Source organism: Pithys albifrons, chromosome 2 (genome assembly GCF_047495875.1).
Source record: "Pithys albifrons albifrons isolate INPA30051 chromosome 2, PitAlb_v1, whole genome shotgun sequence".
NCBI classification, from domain to species: Eukaryota; Metazoa; Chordata; class Aves; order Passeriformes; family Thamnophilidae; genus Pithys; species Pithys albifrons.
In genome coordinates, this window is record NC_092459.1 from 62,288,441 (window position 1) to 62,304,531 (window position 16,091).

The 16,091-nt window shown below is 39.6% G+C and overlaps 1 protein-coding gene across 4 annotated transcripts in view; it reads right to left on the reverse strand.

Moving 5' to 3' along the window:
- ARID1B (AT-rich interaction domain 1B) overlaps positions 1-16,091 on the reverse strand; it is a 329,339-nt gene that overhangs the window by 219,496 nt on the left and 93,752 nt on the right. For all 4 annotated transcript variants that reach the window (XM_071549257.1, XM_071549256.1, XM_071549259.1 and 1 more), the window contains exon 4: positions 9,916-10,026. In XM_071549257.1, coding sequence (XP_071405358.1) covers positions 9,916-10,026 — 111 coding nt within the window. The remainder of the gene's footprint in view (positions 1-9,915; positions 10,027-16,091) is intronic.

The following is a 16,091-nucleotide window of genomic DNA, read 5'->3' on the forward strand; positions in this document are numbered from 1 at the left end:
AGTCTTCTTTAAGGGTACAGGCAAAACAAAGGACTGGAATGAATTCAGAATGAGAGAAAATGGATTATGAGGGAAATCTAAGAGAAGCTACAACTAGGAGGTGATACTTACTTAAAAAAAAAACCAGCAAACCAACAAAACCCTCAAACAAACAAAAACAAACCCACAAGAACGCCCTCCCCCAAAAACCCAATAACCCATAGATTTTAAAATTTTACAGCCTTGTTTCAAAAAATTTTGAAGAGCTGTGCTGAAAACTGCACTGAACTTTACTGTTTTCCCCACTTTCATGTAGGTGTGATTATAATGATACAACAAACAGGATGGAAAAAACTAGGTTTCTATTAGCTTTCACTAAGCCCTATTATTAAAATCTTCATATGAACTGTAAGGAAAGAGATAATCTGGAGGGTTTTTTCCATCTCCACTCTGGAGTATCATAAGGAAAAACTGGTAAGGCTTTCAGCTTACTATAGAAGTCTAAAACCAAAAGATAATAGTTTGCATTAAATTTTATCCCATGCCATAATGAATTAGTTCACTAGGGTCAATGTCTGTATTTAATACCTACACCATTTTATCTACCTATTTAATCTTAGATATTTTGATTGTAACAAGTGAGTCTAAGAATTTCAGATCACTTCCAGTTCCTTTATTTCCATACTTTTCAAAAGGAAGAACTGGTTATTGTGTAAGTTTGTAGTTTTAAGAAACTAAAGTATCAATATTTTAATTTCTTTCATTACCTTCTGTGCAAAATGCATTGGGAAATTTCATCATCTATGATACTGTAAACGTACATGTGAATCTACACCTTATTCTGCATCATGAAACAAGCTTTGTTAAACTAAGTCCACTACTGTGTATTCAGCAAACTTTACTAAAGCTTACTGATGCATAATGTATTACTACATGAAAACATAAATACAAATGCTTATGTATGCTTATCTTTATATTACTTCCCAGAATGATAACTTCAACAGGAATGTGGAAGATAAACTTTTAAGTGAATCTCTGCCTTGAAGGGAAAAACCAAACCAAACCAAAACCACCAAACCAAAGACGACCAGTTGTTACAAATTCATGCCATTTAACTATGATACGAAACAAATGATCCAGGATATTTTCCTATACTAATGCAATTATTCAAACAGGCTGCAAAATTCAGGTCCTAATTCTAATTTAACACAATAAGTCTCATTTCACAGGTTAAGATGATTAAAAGGGTTATTTGCAATTGTCTGCACAGAATGGAAGAGATCAAAAGCCTAAACACACTGGGAACTCAAAGTAGCCTTCTCCTGGCATTATCAGCTTTTCTGTCTTAATTTCAACACACTGTGATGCTTCATCCTCCAAAATTACACTTCCAATTCAAACAGGAGCATCTATAAAGTCCTGTGGAAGCAGAACTGTGTTTGAAATTGTGTGGGAAATGGCACGGTATAATCTGCATGACATTAAAGAACTGACGCAGTGTTTTAAAATGAAAGTGCCTTCCAAAGGCAGAAGCCCCCATTTATTTTGCATGTGTGTGAGTGTGTGTGTGTGTGTGTGTGTGTGTGTATTTAATGGTAAAGAGATAAGGGAAACCTGTCTATGTGAAACACACTTCAGAAGCACTTCTCACATACAGCACAATCAGCACAGATTCTATAAAACCCCACCACATCTCACTGTCTTCAACAGATTTCATGGTGAACCTGAGATGTATGGCTCCAGCAAAGGAAGGAATTTTTCAGAGGCTTAAGAAGTACAGGACATTAAGTTTAAAGAAAACACATTTGAGGGAAATTTAAAAACCTGTTTCAAACCTCAAAAACCCTCACTGCTCTGCGAAAACAAAACAAAAAACCAAACCAAGAAAAAACCCCACAACAATCAAAAAATCCCCACTAAAACATGTGAATAGCCTCACACACTACAGGACTGACTTTATCATGATAGTCATAGTCCTATGAAACAAACAGTACATTACAAACACTTCCAATTTGCACTGTGATGGCACCTAAAATCCCCAGCAATTACGGACACACCATAAACAATCAGACAAAGCACTGTGAAACCTGGCCTAATCTTAACACTATTGACCGTGACTGCACAAACATCTGCTCACACAGAAACAGCAGTTGACCAGCACCACTCAGGAGTGAGCTTCACATCAAAGACTGGGAACTTTTTTTTTTAAACATGAAAGCTGCAACAATAGCACCAGAAACCAACACATTCCCAGCAAACAGGAATGGATGGAGGAAAAAAAAGAAAAGGCAGCTACTGCTAGGCTTCAGATGTTGCTGGTCAGACTGAGTTACTGTGTTTAGCCAAGGTTATGAAGCTGAGGTCATACTTCACAAGGGTTGGTAAGCACAAGTAAAGGAGTCATTTGGGGGAAAAATCCTATCTTAGAGGAATAGTTGTAGTAAAAATAAAAGAAAGAAAAAACATTTACAGTGTCTCAGGTACTTCCTGAAATGGTATTCAAGTGAGTAATACTCCTTTGTCTTACTTTCTGCGACGTAATCCCAATGTTCACACAGGCATGAACAAAGACATGCACCAGTGAAGATATTAAGCTTTGGAATTTATAGTATGCTATCAACTCAAAATTTACAAATAACCAAACAGATAAGACATGCATGCTTTTATACACTACATATGTGTGTACACACATTATGTAAAATGTTCAAACAACAAAAATTAATCCATCCCCCTCTCAAAAAAAAAAAAAAAAGAAATAGAACAACGATCTACCATGTTAAAGACAGATTCCCAAATGCAGAACCTAAAGGCATTGACTTGGAAGTTTAGGCAGATTAAAAGGACAACTAGTACAGTTAGCGCCCCTGCAGCAGGTACATCTGAGCCATGCATGCAGAGCCAAACATGCTACTGCAGTTTACGGCCTCGCATATTAAAGTAACCTCGGGGGCTTTCAGCCTGCCTCTCATTTCAGGCTGTAGGGTTTGGTGGCTCAGGGGCTACCGCAAGCAAGGGTCAGTCACCCTGGCTAAGGGGGCACAGCCTCTGCAGAAGGGGTCACCCTGAGGCAGGGGGAGGGAAGGAAATAAAAAATTAAACGCTTCAACTGCCCAAATTAAATCTAGTTTCTTTAATTTCTGAACTGACACCAATGCTATTCTGGTATCTGAAGGTATATGATGCAACTCCTCATGACTTCAAAACACTGCAGGAAAAAAGCTATTAATACTTTAATATTCCACTTAGAGCAACATAGGCCTATTTGAATACAAGTTTTTGCAACCTTAACCACTACTGGGATCTATAATTCTTAGCAAGTTTCCCAGGTAAATTTCATGTAGAGGTCAAACTATGTATTTCTGTTTGCATTTGCAAATTTTCTTGGGTCATAAATTAGCAATTTGTTTATTACAGGGACATCGTAAACATTGTCAAAGTAAAGTATTTTGAAGCCAGAAAAGGTGATGAATAGCTAATTATCTTTTTACAGTACTTAGCAAAATTACTTTTTATACTTCAATATAAACCTAAACCTGTACTTTCAAGCAAATATGATCAATCTATCAAGTAAACCCAAGTAATTCTGTAAAGCACAAAACACAATAACAACAGGACATTTCCTTCACACTACCAATGTTAAAATTAATAGGAAGAACACTAAATTCGAGCATCTACAATTTTGGTTTCAATTTTTCAGTTTAACCCTACACGGACAACATATGCCCACGGCTGCTCTACACTACTTTAATCGAACTTTTCCCCAAAAATGGGACTTAATGTACAAGTTGACCCTAGGACAATGAATGACTTTGATCACCCTACATGAAATCCTAGTTTAACTGAAGTCAAATGTAAAATGTGCATGAACGCTGACTGTGTTAGGATTTTCAATGACACACACCAAGCTGGTGCCCTCAGTAACATCACCGATGTCAGTGGTGCTGCAGTGGCTTGCACTGGATTTGCCCCACTATTTGGCAAGGACACAAACGGGAAGGCAGTACAGAATCTGTATGTGCACCCACAGCAACTGCAGAGCACGTCTGGCACCTCAGAAACACACAAAAATACATACACTTGATGTCTCTGTACGTATGTGTTGTATGAAACTGGTTTTAGCTACAGGGTTTATTACAGGGAATGTCAAGAAGGAAAAAAAAAAACCCTAGCAACTGCACTTGATCCAGAATTAAAATGACCTGGAAAAAATAGCAGCTTCTTCCAACTCTGTGCATGAAAGCTAAGAAACGCCTTTGAGATAGCTTAGTCACTTCTTTGCAACTTGAAGCTTTTTTCCTTTTATTTCAGGCTTAAACAAAGTTCAGTGGGGCATCAAACTGCCTCAGTTTTAAATTACAGTCTGTACTTTAAAATAGAATGCATGCACCACATGTTCCTGAAGCTAGAGGGTGGGAGTGTTATTCACTGAAAATTGAAGGCTTGTTGAGTCAATAATCTTCTTTCACAGAGTACCAATTTTCAGCTAAAATTTCTTGACCCAAACAAAGAAAAACAAGATCATTCAGTTATTTTACAACATTGCAGAAAAGAGAAAGGAAAGTGGGAGAAGGGCACACCAGTTTTATCCTAGTTGATGTAAAAACAATGGAAAATTTAATTCATGAGTATTACATTCTTGCATTTCTTTCTTGTTCATGGTTTAACATACTCCCAAACAGATATTTTCAGGCAGAGATAGGAATAACTAGAGGACAGATCTGCTATCGTGTATTACACGCACCTATCTACTGGCAACAGCATTTGCCTCCCAAGCATTTCAAAGAATCCATTTAAATAATTGTTTTCCATTTCTTTCTCAAATCACAAACAATATTCTGTATTTTTAAAATAGCACTTTCACTTAGATCAAGCTTTCTAATTTGTTTACCTGAAAAGAATTCATCAAGGACTACAAAGAAAGGCGGGTCGCTGCACTACGTTCTCTTTCAGTATTGGTTTGTCCTTACCAGAAGGGCTACAGTGGTAATCCATATTTACATTATGGTGGAGCCCACAACCCTGATCATGATCATGATTAGGGCTTACTGGACTAAGCTGAGTGTAAATGTCACCAGAGTCCCTCATCCCAGTAGTTTAATCTGTGAGAAAAGAAGAGTTACCTCCTGCTAACTCTCAGCCACAGTTGCTCAAGTAATGCTGGGAGGTGTTTTCCTGTCTATTAAGACTTCAGCTGTTTAAGGCATTTGCTTGAGATGACTTTCCAAGCTACTTCATATTCTAGAAGTGAGACACAGAATGTGGATTCTCACAAACCATCTCATGTATTTTCCTCATAGCCTACACCTATCAAGATCCATATGAAATTATGTTGTTCTATGAGCCAAGTATATCTAATCTTGGATTTAGTTTGCTCTTAGTTCTCAACAGTGGTCCTCTGAAATCTAATTTAGTATTCTCTTTCTACAACAAAAAAGGTGTGTCAACCAGAGGAAAAACTGTCCAGCACCTAGACATCTTTCAGAGGCTCGTTAAAATGAGGTAAAATGCTGTGAAGCATTTTAATAAAATCAGGAAGGGATTGCTGATGTGCTGTTTTACACAGTGCCAAGCATAATGAAACAAGGCAACTAATATCTTAAAAAATTTATCTGTCCAAGCAACAGTATGTATTACTTGAGTTCTGCTTGACACTGAAGCTCATACAACTACAGATGTTGTAGAACCACAACCAAACCTCTCACGTCACAGCAATGCACAAGATACAAGCAGCATTCTACCTCAGCTGATGCCTACCGTTTTGTTTGGCATAGGAATTCCTCCGGAAAGAGATAGTAAGTGATGTCACAGAATGAATCTATAAACTCAGAATTCTGAATCATCTAGTAGAATAGTGATTCCCTCAACTACAGATACAACCTTCTCCCTCCAATAAGCATGACCTCCAATAAGCACAAGATAAACCTGAAGTTGTAAGACTGAAGCCATGATTTCTCTACAGTTTACATGGATGCAGGTGAGAACCAGCACAAGCCCACCTTGACTGTGGCCTCCAGCTGTGCATGTTCACACCTCCATGCTTGCACTCATGGATTGCATTGCATTAAACAGCTTAGGGATGGTGAACTGGCAGAAAACTTACCTTACAGAAAGAAGTGAACTGTCTTATGTCTGTCTGTGGCTCTGTGACTGCTGCAGGGCCCAGTCATGAACACTGAGATCTGCTGTGCCACCATGTATCATCTGACAGGATGACAGCATATTAAACCCTTCCAGCAAGATCATACAGTCCTTCAGGCTGTGGCTAAAATCAAAGCTGCTGCAGTCCCCACTGTCTGCCCCCTTTCCTGTCACAGCTTCTGATTCTCATCTCCTCTTCCAAGGTACGACTGATGCCCACACAATTGCACAGTGATTCAGTCAAAAAGTAATCCAGAAATATAATTTCTCATCTGGTTCAGTTCCCCAACTGAAATCCACTGGCCAGTCCCAGGAGTGACAGTGGAGGAGATGGGGTGGCAAAGCCAATGCACTGCAGGGCACATAGCAGGACTGCAGCTGCTTTGCTTACAACGGCTCAAGCAGCCATAGCTTTACCTGTAGGTTGCAGCAAAAAAACATTTAGCAGAAAGCACAGCAACCTTGGGTAGGCCACTCAACCTCACACCTCAAACAAGTACACTGGGGAAAAAAAAAAAGGGCTTTATTAAAGTAATAGCAAAACCACCAATGCCTATCTGAAACTACTTGAATATTCATGCCAACAAAAAAAAATTAAATTAATTTATGTTTTCTGCTTCTCACTCTACCAAGATAATCCAATGTGAACATTTACAAACATTAAAGACAAAATAAAGGATAAGTCTTCCTAGATACACACAGCATACTGCTGACACAAGCTCCTTTAACCACAACTACAAATCTGCAGATAGATCATTTGGAAGCTTTTTTCCTGTAAGTCAGCTCCAGCCTTCTCACAATAGCAGAAATGTGTACTTTACCATTATCCCTAAAGTCTTGATAACTATGTTCTGCAGTGGCTGTCCTCCAGACAATTTCATTCAGGCCTCTTTCCCTTTATTCCTCTACTCTAATAGGGAACAGTTTCTGTTTATGACTTCCTTTCCTTCACAGAGTACCTAACTCCCATGTTTTCTCAGAGGCTTGAGATTTCCTTCTAATTGTGACCCCAACAAAAGTGCTCAGAACACTATTCTGTGCAACTTTTCATTTGGGCTCGCAGTGACTCCACATGGTCAGAGACCCAAAGGTCAAACCCTCCAGATATCAGAGCAGTTAGGAAAAGGAAAGCAAGCATTGTATAGAATCTGACAGGCCATTAGAAGTAGCTAATAAAGCCATATTTCGTTTGTAGCCATTTGTTACCAACCCACATTACAAATTTGCCTGCTTTGAACTTTATGGGAACATTCATGCCATGACTTTTATATACAATGTGTGAAGGAAACGGAACAACTATTCAGCTGTTTAGCTGCGCTCACTGTGTCACAAACCTGCTGAAAAAACTCCGCCGAAGGGTGACACAAGCCAGCATTCAGTGCGGCAGAAAGTGGCCAGCTCCTCTTCGAATCCATCAAAGGGAAACTCTTTTTCAAAGCCACATCAGAGAAAACCATTCACCATTTAGAATTACATCTCTTTTGTTGTTTTTTGACACTTGTATGAGTTTTCCATGTAGCTGCTGTGATTTTACACAATGCCCTTAAGAAATAGAAAGATAACGGGCAAATTGTATAAATACCAGAATACCATGAAACAAAACAGAACTGAACTTTATTAAAAGCCTTACACCACTGATATGATTTCAGGCTTCAGTGTACAAAGACAGCTAACTGAGTGCTCCCCTGAAGAACCACATTACCCTGAAAACAAGCTTAAAAAGTCATATTTAGTATACTGAAATGAAACTAACTAGTAATACTAAACAATGGATAGTGATCAAGGGTTTTCATAAGCAGTCCAAAACAGAATACAGAACTCTCCTGCTTCAGGGAAAAGCACCATGTTCATATAAGGTCAAGCCATCACCCCAAACAGAATTATATTAAAGCTTTTATGAAGTTTACCATATTTTGAATGTATGGATTATTCCTAATTTCTCTGACATATTCCTTGGATATAAGATGACTGGAAGTTTGTTGACATGATCAAAAAGCCTTTGTCACCATATACAAATTATTGCAGTTATTTTCAAATTTGAAAAACAAACCAACCAAACAAAATCCCCCAAGAAAATCAAAACAAAATACAAAATTATAATATCCTCCGCTATCCTCCAGATGAAAAAGCAGGAGGGGTTTTGAGTATTAAGTACTCTCTGGTTATGCATCAAAGCTTTTTAGTAACCAAGTGTCTCAATAACAGCATTTGGGACCAACTCAAAGTTTAAGCTATGTGGCCAAAATGGTTAACATTCACTGGTAATACTACTGGCTTACTCATACTAGAATAATTATGAGCTACTAAATATACCAAACACTCAGGGACACAGATAATACCCAATACTCTGCTTAGATATCATGATGCTGGCAGTAGGACGGAGCCATGCATTAGAAGTAGGACAATTGTTTGAGAAAAAACTCAGGCAAATGAGCAGAACATTAGCTGATAAATAACTTTACTTCTCTTTACCCTAATAAACACTGTTTATGAAAAACTGGGAGGTAAAAAGTCCTTTTCAATATCTCTGCTTTTTTAGTTAGTCATTGTTGCCAAAACAGTTCAATGACAACAGAAACTACTATTTTGAAGGTAAACTGCCAGCATTTTTGAGACCTGTTCAGAGAAATTCATCAGTTTAAAAAATATTCCTGAAAAACTGTTGCACTAATACTCGGTTCAAGGCAAATGGATATCTCTTCTCACACCAGTTTCCACAGCTTCTCCTGAAACATGCATGTCTGAAATATCACGTAAGGCATTTGGGGCACATACACTCTCCTAAGTGACAAAGATGTAACTTTAAAATACTGTTATTTCCCTATTTTTAGGGATTTACAATTGTGCCATGTACCAGAGCTAAAATATACAACATCCTACCAGATTTCACAAATACATTTGGTATCTTAACATGGTAAACTCTTCAGAGAGATCCCTCTGCCAACTGCAAATGAATACATATCCACCACTGAACTGCAGGAAATATCCTATGTTTATGATACATTATTCCAAGACAGAGCACATAGTTTAGCTTATATAGTTTCATCATTTAAGCTGAACATATTCTAATTGGATTAAATTCATACTGGTTTACTACCAAAAACCAAGAAAATCCCCAAACCACAAGGGGCACACAAAGACAAGACTGAGTACTTTGTCTCTTGTAGTGATATAAGACCTACAAAAATGCAAGTAGCTGCAATGCCTACACAAAGTACATTCATTTGTGTTGTTTCCCCCACAGCAAAATGCATAGAGCTCAGAAAAACTAAGAAATATTAGTACAAAATAATCTCCTAACCTGAAGATCAACCAGCCCAAATATCACTGTCATTCCTGCTTCTACACTTCTAGTAATAGATAGTAGCAGAATTCATGTGCCAATGTCATTACTGATGCTCAGGGTTTGGAGCAAGTCACTCCTGGTGACAGTATTCTAAACCAGAATCTCCTGAAAACATAAGGGCACAGAAAAAAGCCTCCTCCTCACCAGATTGGTTTGTGCAAGTATAGAATTCCTAAAGCTAAAAAAATCACTCCATTTCCTCTATGCAAATACACATGTGCACAAGCACAAAACATGCATGTACATAAACAGTGCTGTTTTGAACCAGAACAAGCCTAATCAAAGTCCACTCATATACAAGCTGCCTGTTTTCACATTTCTAAAACAATTTTTCATCCATCTTGTTTAGTATTTCTTCTTTCAGTATTTCTCATCTGCTCGTCCTAGATGTAATGAAATGCTATGAAAAGTGTTTTCACTTTAAAATACTGAAACAAATCTTATTTTCTTACTGGTAAGCTCGATGGTCTCTCTTGCTGAATTAGATTCAAGTCTTCATGATTAGGCTTTCCTGGGGGCATAGGGGGTTGAGATCTGGTTCCATAGCCTTCCTGAGACATGTCCTGCAAGAACAATTGTAAAAGTATTATTAACCTGACTCAGTAATTATAATTAAATCTGCATCATAGAAGGGAGAAAATACAACAGGGGAGTGAGTGATCCTGGGTTTTTTGATCAGAAGTTTTTACTAGTTAAAGCTTTTTGATAGAAGTATCAAGCCCACACAGGTACCACTATGACAGATGCTGTTCGTAAAGAAATCCAGGGAGCTGAGATGCATGCCAACAACCTGCAGGGAATCATACCCCCGCAACATGGGGAAACACGCAAACCCAAACGTCTTAAGTAAACAACCCCCTTTGATTACTGTAAAAGAACAAGTAGCAAGCATGAACATTCCTCCTACTCTGAGATACATTCTCAAGCGTTTTGATGAAGTACTGAGCCAGGTGGAAGACTGGACTTGAAAATAAGATTGCAATTACACTGTGTAATCAGAGTCCTGTAACAATCCCGGATTTACCATCGCTACTACTGGCACAACTTTCAAACACTGGCTATCAGGTCATAGCACACAATGCAGTTGCTGCATCTGCTGGAGGCATGTTGTGTCTGAAGGGTTACAAGGCAAGTGTATTTGATCAAGAATAGCTCCAAAGCCTGTACCAGTAACCTGGAGATCTTCCTGCCTACACAAGCCCAAGCAGTCTTAGGTAATGGCCTAACACAACACCCACCATACACGGGCGGGGGGAGCAGGGAAACACCCTCCCGCACGCCAGCCCCCATCCTCCAGCACAAGCTTACTCCATACGCAGAGATACCTGCCCACTGCAGAGTCTTATATTCAGGCTTCATTTTAGCTACTACAGCAGCTTCTACATCAACTTCTTCAAGGAAAACAACAGAAAGCGCAATACCGACTTCAGCATGTGTTACTGGCAGGGAAAGTTGAAGAACCAGTTCCTGACTGCTAGAAAAGATATCTCACCTTTTTCTTTGTTGTTCTAAAAGGTTTGATTCTCCTCTCCCCTTCCCAAGTTTACTACCAGTTCAGTTTGCTTCAGCCACGCTCAGCCCTTTGGTTTTGAGGCACACCTGAAGAAGGTGGGCACTGCAGGCACGAGGGGCAGGGGAAGCTGCCCTGTGCCCCACCCCACCAGCACCTTGCTGCTGCCTGTGTGGGGCTGCTCAGGCAGCACAGTTCCTGCAGCCACAGCTGCTGCTCACACACAGACTCCAGGAGGCAGCTGGCTGGCAGAGCAGGAAAGCTTTCCGTCTCTGGTTGTAGCCCAGCTTCTGACAGAGAGAAATTTGTTAACAACTGTACCATTTTCATTCAGCCCCCTCCACCCATTTGGACTTTCCTGAATTATTTTAAGGGACACAGAAAATTAAACGGGGCTAATAAAACAAACCCCAGCAAACCTGGTACGATATAAACTCAGCAATAAATGATCCTATCCCTAAGCCTGTGCCAAGTAAAATCAAGAAACACTTAAAAGGCCAGCACTTCAATGTGGTTACCAGCAGAGGGTAACAATTAGGCTTAAGGGTGACAAAGGCTGATGGCTGAATGATGATTATCCCCTGTGACCCCCCGCACTCCCCCCCGCCCAGATTTCCACTTGTCACACAGCTCTCCTGCTGCGCACACCAGCAGGTTCCTGTGGATTAACAGTGAGGTTTAAAATCAACAAATGGCACAAGGCCTCCATTCAGCAGCCTTCACCCCAGTACAAAGGAGTAGAAAGGTGCAGGACAGCTTCACAATAGACAAACAAATGAGCAAACCTCTGCTTTCCTTTTTATTTAAAAACGCGCGCGCGCGCGCACACACACACACACACACAACACACACACACACACACACACACACACACACACACAACACACACACACACACACACACACACCGCTCACGCACGCTGGGTGCTGGCACTGCGCAGGCATTTGCAATAAACCCGGCAACCCGAGATTGCAACTTCCAGTGCAGCATTCAAAGCCGTTCCTCCTAATTCTTAAAGAAATACACCAAATTAAAACCACTTGTCAAAACAACAACAACAACAAAACCACAGAGAAATACCAGGACTGGTGAAAAAGGATAAATGGAATATCCAGTTTAGGAGACGTCAGTGTAGAAACACAATTGTTCCTTTTTCCAAACAGACACTACAGGATTTTGCTGGGAAGCAAAACATGCTTTATATTTTGAAAACTCCAGAGCCATCACTTCTTACAAAGTACCAAAGCATGGGTTTTCCCACAGGTTTGCAAGATTTTAACCTCGCTTCCTACTGAAATTTCCAGGGACACCAGAGCAGCAGAGGGAAGAGACAGCACGCTGTCTCCTGAGAAATACTGCAGGTTGAATGGAATTTACTTTTACCTGGGTATTTGAAGACCAGGTAGGAAATGTCTTTCATCACACTGAAGAGCACATTAAAAACCTCAGACCTGACACCCTTTCTCATTTCAAATGCACCATTTTCATAGTGCTTTCCTTTCTGACTGTGGACAAATCACATATCCATTTGCTGTGTTCTATATGAGTTTTGGAAACATGCAGAAATTTGTGTTTAACGATGCAGGCACCTGTGCACTCCAAATGGGACTGAGATCACAAACTCATTCTTACCTTCTCCATAAAGCTATGTAGATACTTGGATCACTGGAAACTTGGAAAGCAGCTCTTGAGAAGTAAAGAATCAGTTTGCTCTCAGTAAGCTGCAGGCATGGGAATCTCCAAGATGAAATATGCACGGGACTATGTGTATAATTTTATGTGTTTATACATATGCATTGTCCAATAAAAACAGTCCATTTATATACTAAACATAATGATTAAATAATAGCGTATTTCACTAAGAGGTTGGCTTCATAACCAAAACAGTGCTTAGTATCATTTTCACTGAAAAACAGAAGAGAGAAAATCCCTACTGCATTTCTTCAGTTCTGCATTTGAAAACATTGTTAACATACAGCATATTACAGAACAGCTACAACAGCTTTCAAGAGATAACTAAGAAATAAGGACAGAAGTATTAGGGCAAATTGTCTGTCATGGAAGAAATGCGTGGAATTGGAAATTCTCACCTGCATCTTTGAAAGGTCATTTTTCTTTCAAGCATCTAGGAATGGATTTATCGGAGACTGAACAGAGGGAACATAAGGCAAAGAGGAACATGTTACCATGTGCTGTGCTAAGTCATGGCTGAGGAGTTCCCCACTGATACTGGGGCTCATTCTTCTCCTGGGATTCCTGAGTTTGTTTTGTTTGACTTCCAGTATTTCATCCATACCAACAACTGGCTTTCAAAGTTTGAAGTAAATGATCTTTTATGAATCAGAGAAAATACTCCCTCCCATAGAAGAGCATAAATGTAAGAGAGAAATACAGGCTTTTATAAACAGAAGTCTACGAGTTTCCACTTAGAACTTCCCAACTTGGCATAAACCCAATCATATCATAGCTGTTACAGCACAAACTGTCAACAAAGTTGTAAAGTAACTAAAATCAGGGTTTCCCCCATCAGATTTTAGAAAAGCACAAACACAAATAATCAGCAAGTCATAAACATATACTCAAAATAGCTGGTGTTTATAGACTTTTTCCACACTTTTCACAACACGTTTATACCGTGAAACAGGTAGGGGGGAAAAAAGGGGATTAGAGACTGTCTGAAACTTATGTATTGGATAAGCTGTTCAGAAATCTATCCATATACAATTATTATTTTTGTGTAGTAATAACAACAACCAACTGCTTATCATCCACACAGCCACTACTAGTTATTCATCTTCTATTCATATACACTTTTAGCTTGTTCTGCAAATTGTGCTATATGGAGCTCAGGATTTGTGTGGTCTGAGGAGTAAGGGAGGAAATGGGGTTATTTTCTTCCCTCTTACTCTCTGTTAGTGTGTTCATCCTACAGACTTTCAAAGTCTTTAATTCTGGTGTGTGATTTCACTGCCACAGAGGTTTCAAGCGCCTGAGGGAGTTTATGTGCAGGCCTGCAATAAAGTCAAAGGCTCCTTGTTCCTGCCTCCCATAATTCTTGCAGCTGGACACACATTCCTTAGTCTGTATTAGTGGTCTTAGACCACTTTGTTAAATGGTACAGCTTAAAACTTACCAGGTAACTCATTCCTTTTGCCTCAGCTTTGCCTGGTTTACTGAGCAGATCTGGCCTCTGGAAGGTTGGGTGAGCAAGAAAGGAAGGCAACTTCCCTCCTTCAGCAGCAGCCATGAGCCTGGCTCCACACCTGTAGCACCAGCTGAGACCCCTTTGGAGCAGGCCACTGACATGACCATTTCCCTTTTTCAAGTGCAATGACAACTAATGTCATGCTTTCATTCTCTAGGTCGTCCTACCCTAAAACAAGCAAGCCTGTCCACACTGACATGTTCTCTGCAAACATGAATGAATATAACACTTATAATGCTAAAAACCATGTAGATGAAATGCACATTTGTTTTAAGTTCTGCTGAAGAAGATTAGATCTAATAATTAAATGGTTTAGATTATTTTAATGGAAAATGAAAGCACAGGGAAAATATTAATATTTGAGAGAAAACCACATTTAAAGAAGAGCTGGGTGAGAAATATCATTCAGGCTTCATCTACTTCCACCGCAGTTTCAGAGGGATAACATGACCACCCAGGAAGATAAGTACCATGATGGTTAAATAGAAAGAAAATTATTTATTGAAAATAATATGCTAGACTTCAATATGAAAAACTGACTAAAAACTATTTCAGCTTATGTTCTTGATTCACTGGGTTGATCCTTAGAAGACTTCGAGTGTGAGAGCAGCAAATTCTATAGCAATGTGACAACATCAAAGTTGAAACCAAATGTGTTTTGGGTTTTTTACCCCCAGACCACTTGAGAATGGAAGTCAGGACCCAGTATAGCAGACAAGAGAAGTGTACAGTCCTACAATACAAGATTCTTTTACTCATCTCTGAGGTAATACCACTGAACAGAAAGAAGCCAAGTGATATGTTAGGGGCTATAGAAGGACAATCCTTGTTATCACTTAACCAAGCATCTGTTCACTCTGTGTAGATGAATACATATCAACACACCTCCACTATTTCCACCTTCTGCACTAAAAGGCTACAATAAAGAAAAAAATTACTTACCAGAATGGTGACATATCCCTAAACAGCCAACTTCTAGCCCAACTCTAATACCTAACATGTCATCTCCCAAGCTGTATACTCTTTGGCAGCACAAAACTGACAATAAAGGAGAGCCAACCTGTTATAGAGGAATACTGTGGGTAAGGCTGCACTCAGAAAAAATGTTATGCCCATGAGCACAAGTAGCACTGAGTCTCATGCAAGCAGCCCTGTAGGGAACAATCCACAAAGGACAAAAGAGCTGAGAGATTTGCTTGAATCCTGGAAGATGGTCTGCAGATTTCCTGCAGGATGTAGATGGACCCTTGCAGAAGATCCTGGGTCAAGAAGAAATGCATATATATGTGTCTTGAATTTTATGAATCAGAAATGAAAAAAAAAACCCCAAACAAGAAATCATAAAGTCTTGAAGAAAAGAAAATTGGTATCTTGCAGCTGGAGAGCACTGTGCACAAACCAGCAAGCACATCTCTTACTGCACAGAGGGAACAGGTGACTTCAGGAAAAATACTGTCCCAGTACCTATTACGCCAACAAAAAAGAAGAGAGTGCTAACCACCGGAGGTGGATTACCAGTGCAGTCTGGTAATCCTCTTAAACGTGCTAGTCTGTGTTTACGTGATGAACTGAATAAACCCTGTTCACAACCAGAATTCGTAAATCATTTCAAGCCAAGCCTCTACTACCACAAAAACCTGAATGGAGACAAGGCAAGCAGCTGTCCTGAAGTCTGGCAACCAACAGGCTGGCATCTACCTCAACACGCTGATGCTGACTGTTGCTTCAGTGGGACTGCCAAGCAGCAACTGCTCCTCTTTCAGTTTGTTACCCTTTGCATGTGCTGAAGCCAAGAGAGGAACATGTCCTCAGAAACAAAGATGGTACTTTGCTTCACCAAGTTAATTTTGGTCTTCAACTTTATTACAGGTACTAGAGAGAGTCAAGAACTTCAAAAATGTGCCAAAGCAAAA